This window comes from Hemitrygon akajei, chromosome 5 (genome assembly GCF_048418815.1).
Source record: "Hemitrygon akajei chromosome 5, sHemAka1.3, whole genome shotgun sequence".
NCBI lineage: Eukaryota > Metazoa > Chordata > Chondrichthyes > Myliobatiformes > Dasyatidae > Hemitrygon > Hemitrygon akajei.
Window position 1 is genome coordinate 40251518 of NC_133128.1, and position 14140 is coordinate 40265657.

At 40.0% G+C, this 14140-nt stretch overlaps 1 protein-coding gene across 1 annotated transcript; it reads left to right on the forward strand.

Annotated features, from left to right (window-relative positions):
• The first annotated feature begins 529 nt into the window (after positions 1-529).
• Positions 530-10751, forward strand: LOC140727296 (uncharacterized). The gene is made up of 4 exons (XM_073044557.1): positions 530-1023; positions 3533-3714; positions 4812-4932; positions 10076-10751. Exons 1-4 carry the CDS (start codon positions 534-536, stop codon positions 10255-10257), a joined length of 975 nt encoding a protein of 324 aa, XP_072900658.1. The 5' UTR covers positions 530-533; the 3' UTR covers positions 10258-10751.
• The last annotated feature ends 3389 nt before the right edge of the window (positions 10752-14140 follow it).

A 14140-nucleotide genomic window follows, 5' to 3' on the forward strand; every position in this document is an offset into this window, starting at 1 on the left:
TCTTAAGTGTTTTATATACACAGAAAGGTGAAATATATACTATATACTAAGACAAACGTTTGACTAACTGACGCTAAATAATACTGGATGTACTTATTCCGACTTACTTAGTAAGAGAACTTCCGATTTTTTTCAATCCCGATCCACGATAACCCGTGCATATCCTCTTGTATACTTTAAATCATCTGTAGATCACTTATAATACCTAATACAATGTAAATCCTATGTAAAATGGTTGTTATACTGCATTGTTTAGGGAATGACAAGAACTCTGTACATGCTTGAACAACGAGTGCTGGAAGAGGACTTCCGGGTTTTCGCGATTGGTTGAATTCGCGTATAAGGAGGGCCGACTCTAGATGGTTGGTGGGAAGTCGATGTAGGTGGGTTTGCTGCAAACTGGAAATTAGGATAATCCGAGAAGCAGGAGGTTTAGAGCTCAGGTGATGAACTAGGACGCGGGTAAAATAGTGGGCTGGGAGACAAGGGGGTGGTAGCAAACGTGAAGGAGGAGAAAGGAGAACTGGGACGAGATGTTGCACTGGAGGCGTTTAGCATTGAGCTTCGTGTTCCTAGCTCTGTGGGTTCATGTTGGTCGAGCAAAACCCAGCAGTCCGAGGCTGGAAGGTGCAGGGTGGAACAGAAGGGCATTCGACTCGCTGAACGGCAAAGTCGTTTGCCAGAGGCAGGCGGATCCGGAACGGGTCCGCGATCTCCTCAGAAAGGGTGATATGTCTATCGACACCTTCTGCAGGTACTCACTTGGAAAGGAAGGAGAAAACAGCAAAGATAGAGAGTTTGCAAAGAAGCTTGAAGATGGGTTGGATCTCGTGACTCAAGTGAGATCTCAGGATTGTCTGGGTCCCTGGGAGTGGGAAATGCTTAGAACAGTTTTGCAGGCAAGAATGCCCCAGTCCGCCTGCAGCCGGTGTGAAGCCGAGAAAGGAGCGCCATTGCAGAGTCTCAACCCGCGTTTGAATCTTAATCTGCTACATAAAATAATAACACTGCCTTTAATACAAGGTAGGCTACTTTCTGCTTTGTTGCCATTGTAAAGTGAGAGTGTGTGAAATGAGAAGTGATGCTGTGTGAGGAACAGCAAGGTAAACAACCCGATCCATCGGGAATGTCGGTTAAAACGAAATACAACTTAGCCAATAAAACATACATAATCTTAAGCAGAAATAATAGGGGAAATCTATTTAAAATAATTTCAGACATCAATTTAAACTTTAACATGGCTATCCTGGAAAGAGACACGAAAGACCTGTTCATTTTGTACTAGGGAGATCAAAAAGGCGAGCTCTTAAATGCAAATACATGTTTGGAATCTTACCACGTGCTTGAGTTCGGCCCTCTAAGCACTGGCCTTGTTTATAATTTTAAATAGATTAATAGTGGTACCTCATTTAACGAAGTATCAATTCACCCCACACACTGGCATTTTAACTGGTAATCCTTTGAAAGTTACTACTGAATCTGTTTCTGCCGTCTTATCAGGCAAAGTAACTACGTATGAAAATTAACTTATCTGTGAGAAAAAAAAACATATTTATTGAGATATGCCCTTTTGGTCTTTTGAGCAGCAGTGGCCAGCAACCCCTGATTTAACCCTAGCCTGATCATTGGACAATTTACAAAGACCAATTGACCTACCAACTAGTACATCTTTGGACTGTGGGAGGAACCCGGAACACCCGGAGGAAACCCACGCGGTCATGGGAAGAACGTATAAACACCTTACATATAGAGGCGTGATATCAATTTGAGCAACTTTTTTTTAATACATTTAACTTTTTTTGCTCAGCATAACAAAACTTTCGATTTCCAGATACACTTACATTTCTTCCCCTCACAGATATCAGCTATATGAACACACCATCACAATATAGACACCACCACAACATCCTATACAAAAGCCCTTATTAATATAGCAGACAGGTTTACATCTACATACTGCAGAAAAGGTTGCATTATAAAAACTACAGTATTTGTTTTTGAGTGTACCATACATGGTAAAAAGCCCAAAGGAATGTATTCCATGATTAATTTACACCAACCAAAAAGTCCAGAGGCCTTATCAGATATCCAACAAAGTAAAATGTTCCTCGCACAAAAAGTCAGGATGTTAAAAAGTTTTTTCTGATGTGCATTAATAATACGACTGCTGGATAAGCCTAAGAGAAAAGACATTGGGTCCAGTTCAAGTTCCATCTTCAGAATCTTTTCCATTTCACCCAAAATATCACTCAAGTATGCCTGAAGTTTAGGACAAGTACAAAAACAGTAGCTGAAAGTTCCAGTATTTACTTTCCATTTAGAACACAAACCCCCAATTTGAGCAACACTTTATTTGTCCCAGACTGAAGGTACCAGAGCAGTACTTTGTGACTTAGAATTAACATGGACTGACAAACCATGTAGAGCTGTGGATGTCATGTAGTGAGGCATTTAACAAGGTTCCTCATGGGAGGCTCATCCCGAAGATGGGGTCCATGGTGAATTGGCTGTTCAGATTCTGAATTGACTTGCCCATAGGAGACAGGGGATGGTGATCTATGGGACTTAATTGTGGCTGGAGGTCTGTGACAAGCGGTGTTCCGCAGAGATCCGTCCTGGGACCTCCACTGTCTTTTAAATATATTTGTACAAATGACCTGCATGAAAACATAGATGGATGGATTAGTAAGGTGGAATATGATAAGAAGATCGGTGGTGGTGTGGATAGCACAGAAGACTGGTAAAGGATATAGTGAGAGGTAGTTCAGTTACAGATGTAAGCGGAGAAGAGCCAAGTGGAGTTCAACCTGGACAAATGTGAAGTGTGGCACTTTGGAAGATCACATGTAAAGAGGCAGTACATTTTGTGGCATTTTGTGATCACATTCTGTGATCTATGATGCTGCCTGAGACTTCTTTTAGCTACCACCTCTGTCGTTCAAATCTTGCAAAGAGGTTTGCTGTTCCCTGAAGAGGAATTCTTGAGCAATGATACTGCCTTCTGTACAGATCTTTCACAAAGAAAAATACAAAGCTCTAAACTTAGTTGTAAAACTTCAACTAAAGGGCATCTTGCAGCGCAAGAAAAAATTATATATAAATATATTTAAAAAATAGATTACAGTGTGTGTGTGCATATATATATATATATTTAATAGATTTAAAATAGAGCAAAACTAAATAATGTACAGTATATTAAAAAAGTGAGGTAGTGTTCACGGGTTCAATGTCCATTTAGGAACCGGATGACAGAGGAGAGGAAGTTGTTCCTGAATCACTGAGTGTGCGCCTTCTTCCTGACGGTAACAATGAGAAGAGGGCATGCCCTGGGTGATGGGGGTCCTTAATGGAGGTTATAGTTGTATTTGTATAAAATTACAATGTAAACAATAATAAAAAGGTGAATCTTTTTAGATAGATTAAGCCCTAGATCACACAGAAATGAACAATGTTCCACATTAACTATCAAATTATTTCATTTTTAATCTTTCTCTGTAATTTACAATGTCTTTGTGGCTGTATGATTAATCAGTGAGCTGGAAAGAAATTATTGAACTGGAGTTTCAAAATTCATTGAGGAAAGAAGCTCTGAAGGAAATGAAACTATACAGTGTTTTCCTGGTCTTCTTTCTGGATGATGAAAAGGATTGGCTTCCTTCCAAACAGAGGAACTTCAGCATCATCATCAGAAAAGGCAGATGGTCTAAAAACAAGGTTAGTAAATGTTATTCAGTGCTGGGTAGATTGTAAGAGATAACAAAATGTTTCTGCCTCATGCAAGGATTCTGGTATCCTTCCTGCAGAACCAGAGTGTCCGGAGGATTCTGGATACCCGCATCTCGCAAGTCCTTGTGATCTTGAAATGTTGCTGCTTTAAAATCGTGTGTAGAGTGCTAGTTCAATGCCTGTTTTGGAGCCTGTAACATGTTAATAACTGACCATGTAGTGTGTGTCAGGTTTAAATTTTATGTTTATAATATTTTCAAAGCTCTGGTAAATCATAATAAACATTATAAAGGGGCGGTTTATGAACATTGTGGAAGAATTATGGATATTTTTGTGTGCTGCCTAAAGCAAGTGAATGAAGTATAATCGTCCATTGACAATAACCTAAATAAGACATTCCAGTGTCTACCCCACTGACAGATGTTCGTCTGTAAATAGAGTGTATTTCTGGTATTGGGTACTGTTTGTCGGCGGGCAGTGGGGGCTGGTGGTGAGTTGCAGTTCAGTTCAATATCTTGACCAAATTGGTTATCACAAACACTGCTTTCTAAGGTGTACAGCTGCACAGTAACTGAAATGCTGCCGTGCATATAGCCTTTGTTGCTATGCAGCTTAAATCAGCTTTTATATAATGTTAATGCCAGCACTTAAAGTGCCGCTGGTTTTCAGGCCATGTAAAAATTTCCTGCTCGGAGGAATAGTTGGTCTGCACAGCTGTTAAAAAAAAAATTAGGGCGAACATTGATCACAAGGAAGCTTCTGGTTCTCATCAATATTCCAGGAGTTTTGTCAGAAATTATGTGGGAACATTGAATATTAGTCATGAAGTTGAATGATCAAATCTTTATATGCACTTTTTTCCCCTTAACATTAGAGTGAAAACTTAAAGGATAGGTTATTTTATCAGTCTTAGGGAAAGATTTGGGAGAAAGCCAAGGAGAATGACATTTATCAAGCGTTTGCAAGGTTGGACCCTGAGAACTAAGGCTTTGCATACGGTCAGCCATGGATCCACTGCTGTATACCGCATGCTCTTGCATTTCTTTCAGCTGCCTCTTGTGATACTTTGATCCTTGTTCTTTCAGCCAGTGTGTGTTGCTGATGACTCGAAGTATATTGTACTAGAGCTGCCAGCCAAAGCCTGCAAATGGTTTTGTTCCCGAACCCTTCATCTTACACTGCAGATGAGCCCTGTAGCTGCTGAGAGTAAGTGTTGCATTCTTGTCATCCTCCAAACTGATGCCACTCTAATTCTTTACTTGTTAACATTGAAATTAAAGTTCATTGGACTTCTGCAGAACAGTTACTTTCACTTTGGAGTGCATTGACTCCCATCACAAAGCCATCTGGGTTATAAATGGATCACTGCTGTTCTGAGCTGAGCTTGGATAATTTCCAAGTGCCCAGTGTGCTGGCTAGACAATGGGTGGAATTTTGGGGAAAAAAATTGCATTCGGGCAGATCTTAACATTTGTTGCATGTCCAATCATTGTAAATGACAGTTCTGTTCTTAGTGAACATCGCAGCTAATACGCCAGGATATTTTTAACATGGATGTGATAAGCAGGCAACTTCCCCAAAGAAAGTTATTTTTTGCTAAGATAAAGCCAAGGAGTGTACAATGTTCTCGTCCACGCAACACTCATAAACTGGACTGAAATAACCTTGATTGGAGAGCTCGAGTCTAGATCAAAGATCTTGAAATATGAAGAGACACTGGATAGGCTGTGTCTGTTATAAAGGGTGGTTAATTATCTAGTTCCCATAATAGGGGTATCAGAAACTAGAGGACAAAGGTCAAGATGAGAGGGAGGAGTATTAAAAGGGATCAGAGGGCTTTCTCACAAAGAGTAATGGGCATTTGGAATGAGCTGTAACTCATTCCAGGCCAGTACTTGAATGAGCAAAGCATTGAGGGATATGGAATGAATGCGGGCAAGAAGGATAGACATGATGGTCAGCATAGACATTGTGGGCCAAAGGGCATGCTCTATACTGTACATCTTTATGACCTTCAGCAGGCTGCCATGCCTTCCTCATCTCTCTCTGGTACTTGCGACACACTAGAGACACAGTTCTTGCGACAAACAACCTGAAATCCAAACCAGCACATGCACGATCAACAGGGGAAGGGGCTACTCAGCCTTTTAATCTTGCTCTGGTATTTAATAAAACAACTCCGTTTCTTTCTCTATCTGTAGAAATGGTCCATATCCAGCCTAACAATCTATCACCCGTACATTGAAAAATATTGAAAGCCTTTTACACACGAGAGTTCCAAGGATAGATGACCCTCAAAAATGCTTCATGTTTGTTTTTGATAGGAACCCTGCAGTTTTGCACAAATAACTCCCGGTTCTTCATTCTCCCACAAGAGGAAGCATGCTCTTCTTGTCCACCTTGTCAAGATTACTCAGGATCTTACAAGTTCCAATCAAGGCCCCTCTTACTATTCAGAATGGCATCGGTTAGAAGACAGTTTGTCTAATCTTCCTTTACAAGGCAACCTGCTTAGCCCATATGTTAGTCTTGTGTGAACAGTCTTCTACTTACTTGTTTCCTTCCTTAAAGAAGGAGACCTACACAGTATTCCATATAACAAGATCATAATGTCTCCACCTTTTGTATTGAACAATAACACTCTGTTAGCTTTCTCAATTACTTGAATCTTTGCAGAGAGACCTGAGTGTCCTGGTACATCCACATAAAGTCTTACTGCATCAAAGAATTCAATAATTCAACTTGACAAATCAAACAAACTTTCACATAACCATCTTGACTTTTTCTGATTATCATGAATTTTTGTAATTGCCCCACTGTAACAAGTTTAATAATGGCTTTTTAATTTTTTAAGTTCAAAGTAAGTTAATTATTAGTAGACCTAAGATCAGTTCTCATGCAGGAGTTGAAATGTTCCATCACCAGCCTCTCAAAGCAATTCCTCAGTGGATATAAGGGCTACTGGATGATAGTCTTTGAAGCATGTGTTACCACACTCTTCTTAAGCACTCTTAGGCCACATTCTTCTTAATTTTCCCTCTGACAGATATTAAGCTAACCTAACTTGGGCAGGACTATCCAACTTTCTGTCTTCCTATTTTGAATAATGGAGTTTATTATCATTATAGAATTATATAATAATTTGCTATCTTCCAATCTTATTGATCTTTCTTCAGTACTGGGAATTTGAAAAATTAAGATCCATGTATCTGCTATCTCATCTGCACTTCTTTTACGTACGGATATAATCTATTAAGAGCCTTTGTAATTTTTCCCAAGTTTCTCCCTGCCCTTAAATTCAAAGTTTGTGATGATTTCCAAGGTGTTTATTATTTCCTCTAGAATGAATTAAATGGGTATTATGCATCATTCTTTAAATGCCATCTCATGTTAATTCTCCGTGCATTTTCAATGGTACCAATGCGAATTTCATTTTAATTACCCTTGTTCTCTGTGTTTATATTTCTGGTTAGTTTTATCATGTACATCGAATTTCCCTTTCAGAAATTATTTGCTTTTTTAAAATAATCCCCTACCAAGCCACCTATTTTTGTGCAGTTATTTTACTTCAATTAATTTTGAGTGACACATCCTTCACTTGAAATTTTTCTTTCTCATATCTATTTTCTGTAATCTGAAAAATTCCTTTAACTACCTGCCAGTGCTTCTGGCGGTGGCCAATCCATTAATTTACCAATTCACTTTAGTTAGCTGTGCTTACATGCCCTTACATTTAATTCTAGTTTAAAATATTAGTCTTGGACCCATGGTTCTTTCCCTCAAACTGAATGTACAGTTCAATCACTGCTGACTGTTGGTGCTTTCACTATAAGGTCATTAATTATTCCTATTTCATGGCACTATACCAGATACTGTATCCATCTGCTTCAGATATCTCTACTGGCTGGAGAGTCCTACATGCTCTAATATGTACTAAAGAAAATACCTAGTCATTGGATGTTTTCTGAGACACATTTATACCACAGGGCATCATCTGGAATTTAATTTCAATCAAATAAATCTGAAATGAAAACGTAGGATCAGGAATGGTGAGTAAGCGACCATTTCCACAACACATCTAGTCCATCAATATTTCGTAAAGAATGAAATCTGCCATTCTTATCTGATCTGCCACATAAGCAACTCAAGACTCGGTGGTTTCCCATTACTAGCCCTCTGAAGTGGCACACTAATGAACAAAGGTCAATAGCCGTAATAGATAATAAATATTGGTGTTGACAATGAAACCCACACCTATGAATATGGATTTCCAGATGACATTTAAAAAAATAAGTGCAAGGAAGTCTGCAGATGCTGGAAATCCAGAGTAACACACACAAAATGACTGGGGAACTCAGCAGGTCAGGCAGCATCTATGGAAATGAATAAACAGTCGACGTTTTGAGCTAAGATGCTTCATCGGGACTGAGAAGGAAGAGAGAAAGTGCCAGAATAAAAAGATGGGGGGAGGGGAAGAAAGATAAGTAGAAGGCAATAGGTGAAGCCAGGTGGGTTGGAGAAAAATGAATCTGATTCAGAGGAGAGTGAACCACAGGAGCAAGGGAAGGGGGGTAATAAGCCAAAGTGGGGAAGGGAAGAAGTTGGGGTTTTAACTAGAAGGAGAAATCAATATTCATGCCTTCATGTTGAAGGCTACCCAAAACAGAATATAAGGTGTTGTTCCTCCATCCTGAGGGTGGCCTCATCTTGGCACAAGTGGAGGCCATGGACTCAATATGGTGGAATGGGAATTAAAATGTTTGGCCATCGGGAGATTCAGCTTTTGGCAGATGAAGCTGAGGTGCTTGACAAAGCGGTCCCCAATTTACAGTGAGTCTCGCCAATGCAGAGTTGGCTGCGTCAGGAGAACCGAACACAATAGAGGTGAGGAGGAGATGAATGGGCAAGTGGAGCACTTAGGCTAGGTGCCGGCAGGGAGATTAGTGGGAGGGTCAAATGGACAAGGGAATCACCAAGGGAATGATTCCTGTGGAAAGCAAAAGTGGGGGGGGTAAAGTATGTTTTAAAAAGAACATATGCCCTATTCTGTAGCCACTTGTGTGCAAATATATTGAATCAGAAAACGTGTCAGGTTAACGCATTCCCGTTTGGATTGAATGGTTGTGGTTTTTCTATAACAGAGTGGCTGTTCAACTTCTGAAAACAGTTAAGAAGTAACCACACAACTGTGGTTTCGGGCATGTCAACATCGTGAAAATTTGAGCTCTTAGAGGACCAGTTTGATCAGATATTGCAGAATCAGTAGTACGAGAACCTGGGAACTAGGTGGAGTGGACTGTTTGCCACACCATTTTATAAGGTCATAGCTGATCTGATCTTGGCCTCAACTCCACTTTCCTGCCTGCTTCGTACAACCCTCGACTCTCACAAACTCCCACAAATCTATTTATCTCAGCGTTGACTTTGTTTAAAGTTAGCCCCTGCAGATCTCTGGGGTGAAGAATACAGCCTCCTGAAATAATAAATTCATCTTGTCCATCTTAAGTGGTCAAAACATGATTCAAAAATAGTGACTCCTGGTTCTGAATTCCTCCACAAGGGGAATGTCTGTTCAGAAACTCTCCATTCAAGACTCCTTAGAGTTTCAGCCTCTCATTCCTTGTAATGTCTAATAAGTAACTTCCGAACCTTCTCTCAGAAGGCAACCACATCAACCCCAAAATCAATCCTCCATGAACCACCCCCAGTGCATGTACTGTGCTCCTTAACTAAAGACGGTCAAATCTCTGAGCGATACTCCCGGTGTGATCCCATCTTTAGAAAGGAAATGAAGCATGTCCCATCACTGTCCATGCACAGCAGTGTGGCACGATAATGCAGTGGTTTGTGCACTGTTTCTCCTTGATTTCTTCTACTTACACATTTTCAAATAACTCATAAATTTGTCAACTTAATTTGCATAATTGATACTCCGGTTGTATGATGACAGCTTTAAGTGGTTTGCTACCACTTCCTTAATTATAGATTCCAGCATTTTCTGATTGAGAGATATTATGCTGGGTCTCTTATTGTTTCCTGTGTCCGTCGCCCTTCTGTTCAGAATTGGAAGTGTTACATTAAGATTTTTCATTCTGCTGGGATCTTCCTGGACTTGAAAACTTTGGAAGACCAGGATCAGTTGATCCACTATCACTACAGATACTTTTAGAGTTAAATCGGTGTGCAGTCAGTTCCAGGAGACTAATTTCAAGTCTCGTTACTTTTCCAAATTATCGTTCCTCTTGTCTTTACGCAAGTATACCAGACACTGTTTAACTGACATTGTTCACATTGATCAGAGTTATTCCATATCCTAGGTCACCCAGCAATCTTGTTTTTAAACCGACAGGGAAGAATTGGACAGCAGTTTCACAGCAGGATTGTGCCAGACTCCCTGGAGCCAGTGAGTGCCAGGAGTCTCTCCCACAGAAGCTGTTGTTTGCCTGGGATAAAAAGCGATACACACGCATTACGCCCACCATTCTTGCAGTACTAAAACGCAGAAGGTTAACCAAAAATAAGGATCATTAACATCTTTTACTATGGACTCACCCAAAGAAGTGCAGGAGAAAGGTGCTGGAAGAAAAGCTAGCAGGAGAAGCGTCATGTCAGCTATCTAAATGTGGTGCTACTCATGTTTCCTGGCGGTATTCTCTTTGTTTCTGAAAGATGCTTGTATATCTCTCCTTATTTACATCTGCATTAGTGAATACTTTTACTGATGAGTTGTAATTGTGGCTTAGGAATATCTTAAGTTGAATATTATACAGTTTGTAGATTTATTTCAGGTGTTTACAGATGCTTTTTTTTACACATTCTCAGTTACATTGAATTTGTCGGTAATGATGTGTCTAAAATACAGAAAATAGTTATTTGTTGGAATCAAGTTTGAAAAATGCAAGAGGTCATCTGGATCTATAAAGAACAAGGCCTTTGAAGTGTTTCATAATTATTTGTAGGTGTCCCATCAAGAAGTCGATGGATTGTTTACAGACTGCAATAGCATCTGCTTTTTCCATCTGAGTAATTACAAGATCTTTCTCCATTGTGGAAGTATTGTACCAAGTATTGGCATTACTTCTGAAAAATATATATTTCTTTATTAGTTCATATCTACTTAAATATGTATTTTGAGTTTGATGTAAGAATTCAGGGAAGGATTGTACTCAGTTGGTCCCGGACATGGCTTAACCATTTTTCTACCGTGTCTGAAGAGCCATCCTGTTCCACGACTGCAATAAACATTGAACGGGAAATAAGATTGCTGTGTTGATTTAATTTTAGTAGCGTACATCAAAATTCTGTCTTGGGATAATATGACAGATTTTATTTTTTTTCCTATAATCACTATACATAACTTACTATCAGGTCACTTTCCTCATTCTTCACTTGGGGGTGGGTTGTAAAGTGAGTCACAGTTACTGGTTACAAGGTCACTAAGTTCATATTGAACCCACAAGCACAGAAACAGGTCATTTGGCCACATTGGTCCCTGCCATCATTTATGCTCCACGTGAGCTTCCTCCACTTTTTCCATCTGGATCATTCGAAATTTTTAACTTTGTTACTAATCGTGCACAGTATTTTACTAAATTTAACAAGCTGTTCAGATTTAGCTGATGAACAATGCACTATTTCTTAAAAAAAATGACAGGCATTAAGTTTAGCATTTAATTTCTCTGCTTGTGCATGATACGTTCTGGAGAAAACACGAGCACTTAAAGGCTTCCTTCCTTAGCCTGTCTGTACACTGATCATAATCTAGCCCAGTTACGTTTAACAGCTTAATAAAATTCCAATAATTTGAAGAACTAGTGAATCCAGTTAGGTAGTGTTTATATTACTGGAGAAATACTGTACCTCAGATCTATACTAATAATCCAGAGAATGTGACTTTAAATCCCAATAAATGAAAGTTTAACTCAGTACAAATACTGGGAAGATAAAAACAAAGCTGGGGCAAGTCAACATGGGCTTTTCTGGCTCATTGAAAAGTAATCACTAATTTATCACAGTACTTTTGGGGGAAAAACACTACTTTATCTCACTTCCTCCAGACTAAGTATTTAACAAAGTGTTCTGCATGTGGTCTGCATATAACGATCTGCATTTAAACATTTCAAATTGTCTGTGATCTGCTTTAGATATTTGAGGCCATGATATTGTCTACTTAAACAATCCCTTGAGAATGAGGACAACGATTTTCCACTCTATTTCCATATCTGATAACTGGATGCCATGGATTGTTCCGCAGGTGAGCAGGAGGTGCCCAAGTGGCTGACAGTGTGTGGTTTGGGAGGTAGTGTTTCCAACAAGTAGATTAGAGATTTTTAATGCCACTTGCAGATTCTTTTGCAAATCGTTAATTTTAAACCCTGAACTGTGGCCTTTACAAATACTTCTAAGGTAGCAGTCACAATAAACTCATCGTGTCAGAGGTGGAGACAGTTTGAGTCAAGGTCTTGTTTGAGAGGTTGGAGGTAGAAGATTCTACCTGCCTTCTCCAAGGAGGGCAGTCAGTGCAAGGATCGGAGATCAGCCCTACTCCAGAAAAAGGAGGCAGCTTTACACAGGACAAAAACTGACTCCATCACTGAAGGATTTCTGGTTTGTTTCATGGGTGAACAGCTCCTGACACTGACACCATCAAGCAGAGTACATTAACGTCACACGGGTTCAGGCCTGCTCCTGCACTTGAAGCTCCCAAGCAGTTCCAGAAACAAATACGTGTGCTTTAATATTGCATCATTGAAAGGGCATTGCACACATACTTACATAATTTCTCAACACCCAATGGCTTGTGCAGAAGTGCAACACATGCTGATGATTGCACTAGAATTTATCATAACACGCTAAGCATACGTGCAAGTAAAAACCATTCATACGGCTTCTAAATGGTTGTGAAGCTAGTCGAAAATCTTAATTTGCATGACGAACTGTGAGCTGTCTTCGCCTCTTTTGCAAAAGAGATAACTTTGACTATGTTCTGCACTAAGAATGGTAAATACGTAGCCACAAAATCCTTCCTTTGCTGACAGTGAATGGAAAAAAAAACAGTTGTCTATCTTTATCACAAACAGGAAGCTGCCTCTGGAATCCGCAGAACCCACATTTATTACACCCCAGGTGTTACAACGCAACGTTGCATTAAATAGCATGTCACTGCATGAAATAAATTAAAGTTGAATCACTTAGTATACACAAAAATTTAATTCAGAATTTGGGTTACTACAGCAACAGGAATATACATAGATAATGCCAAAATTTAGAACATAATCATGAAATCATTCTGGGCTACCACAACACTGTGTGTATGCCAACATAGTTACGTATGGAAGATGATGCAGTCAATTCACGTGTGCCAATCGGCATGGAGATGTCATCAAGTATCTTCTACATTCAGAGTTTTCATGTCCAAGGTTCCCACTCTCTAGGAACCTTCACTCTCCTGACCCCTCTCCTCCATCACATTAAATCCACCTCCACTTAACTCCCTTTTATTCTCTCTTTAAGTTATTCCAGATCCGCTAAATTGTTGCACTGTCCACTTCCTTGAAAGTATTTTTAAGTATCTTGTTTATTGAAATACCACTTTTTGCATTTTGATGTAGCCACGTAGTATTATTTTTAGGCGAGACGTTGAAGGGGTAGAGATACCCTATGGATCCTGCCAGTGTCTCTAATATTAGCACCATCAAGCATACCAAATCGTTATTGCTCCAGGATCTGTCATTGCTGATTCTATCCTAGGAGGAAACATCAGCTCTTTACCCCTGTTGACCTTGTGAATGGCAGTCAAGTCCTTTCTTGCTCTTCTACCTCCTAGAGGAGGAAAAGCACACCTTTACCTCATCAAACATACCTTCAGTGCTATCTCCATGTGATTTACATAAACAACAGGAAGTTGAGTGTTCCTGTTCTCTGATTTGAACGAAGGCAGCATCAATCCTGAGCAGTGTCATCTCTGCAGTCAGCCCTGGCAGTGTAGTGTTTAATCACAGTAATGTCCTCAGTGCATTATGTAGCCAGTCACTGATCTCACATATTTATCAATGCTGACGTGACGATCATAGGTAGCCACCTCTCCTTTCCAAGAAGCCCTGCAGCACCGAGGTGGCACCTTCTGACCAAGTCCTGATCTCCCTGTAGAGTGGCTTGGCTCATTTAACCAGTGGCCTGTTTGAAGGGTTTAGCAAAATGGATATGTGGTCCGAGTATTCAAGGTGAGGGTAGGGGACACATACGTTGGTACAGACCAGGCTTAATATATCATCTCTGGTTGCAAAGCTGACATGCTGGCAGGACTGGCAGGACTGTTTTTAAGTTGGCATGATTGAAGTCACCAGCAACAATCAAGAAACCATTAGGCTGAGTGGCTTCGAGGTCACAAACGATGCCGTAGAGCTGCTCCTGT

Bases quoted from the DNA above. Each gene is read 5' to 3' on its own strand.
- LOC140727296 (XM_073044557.1), top strand. From the start codon at position 534: ATGTTGCACTGGAGGCGTTTAGCATTGAGCTTCGTGTTCCTAGCTCTG. The intron at 1,024-3,532 runs GTAGGCTACTTT...ATGATTAATCAG, and splicing joins AACACTGCCTTTAATACAAG to TGAGCTGGAAAGAAATTATT. The intron at 3,715-4,811 runs GTTAGTAAATGT...TTGTTCTTTCAG, and splicing joins GCAGATGGTCTAAAAACAAG to CCAGTGTGTGTTGCTGATGA.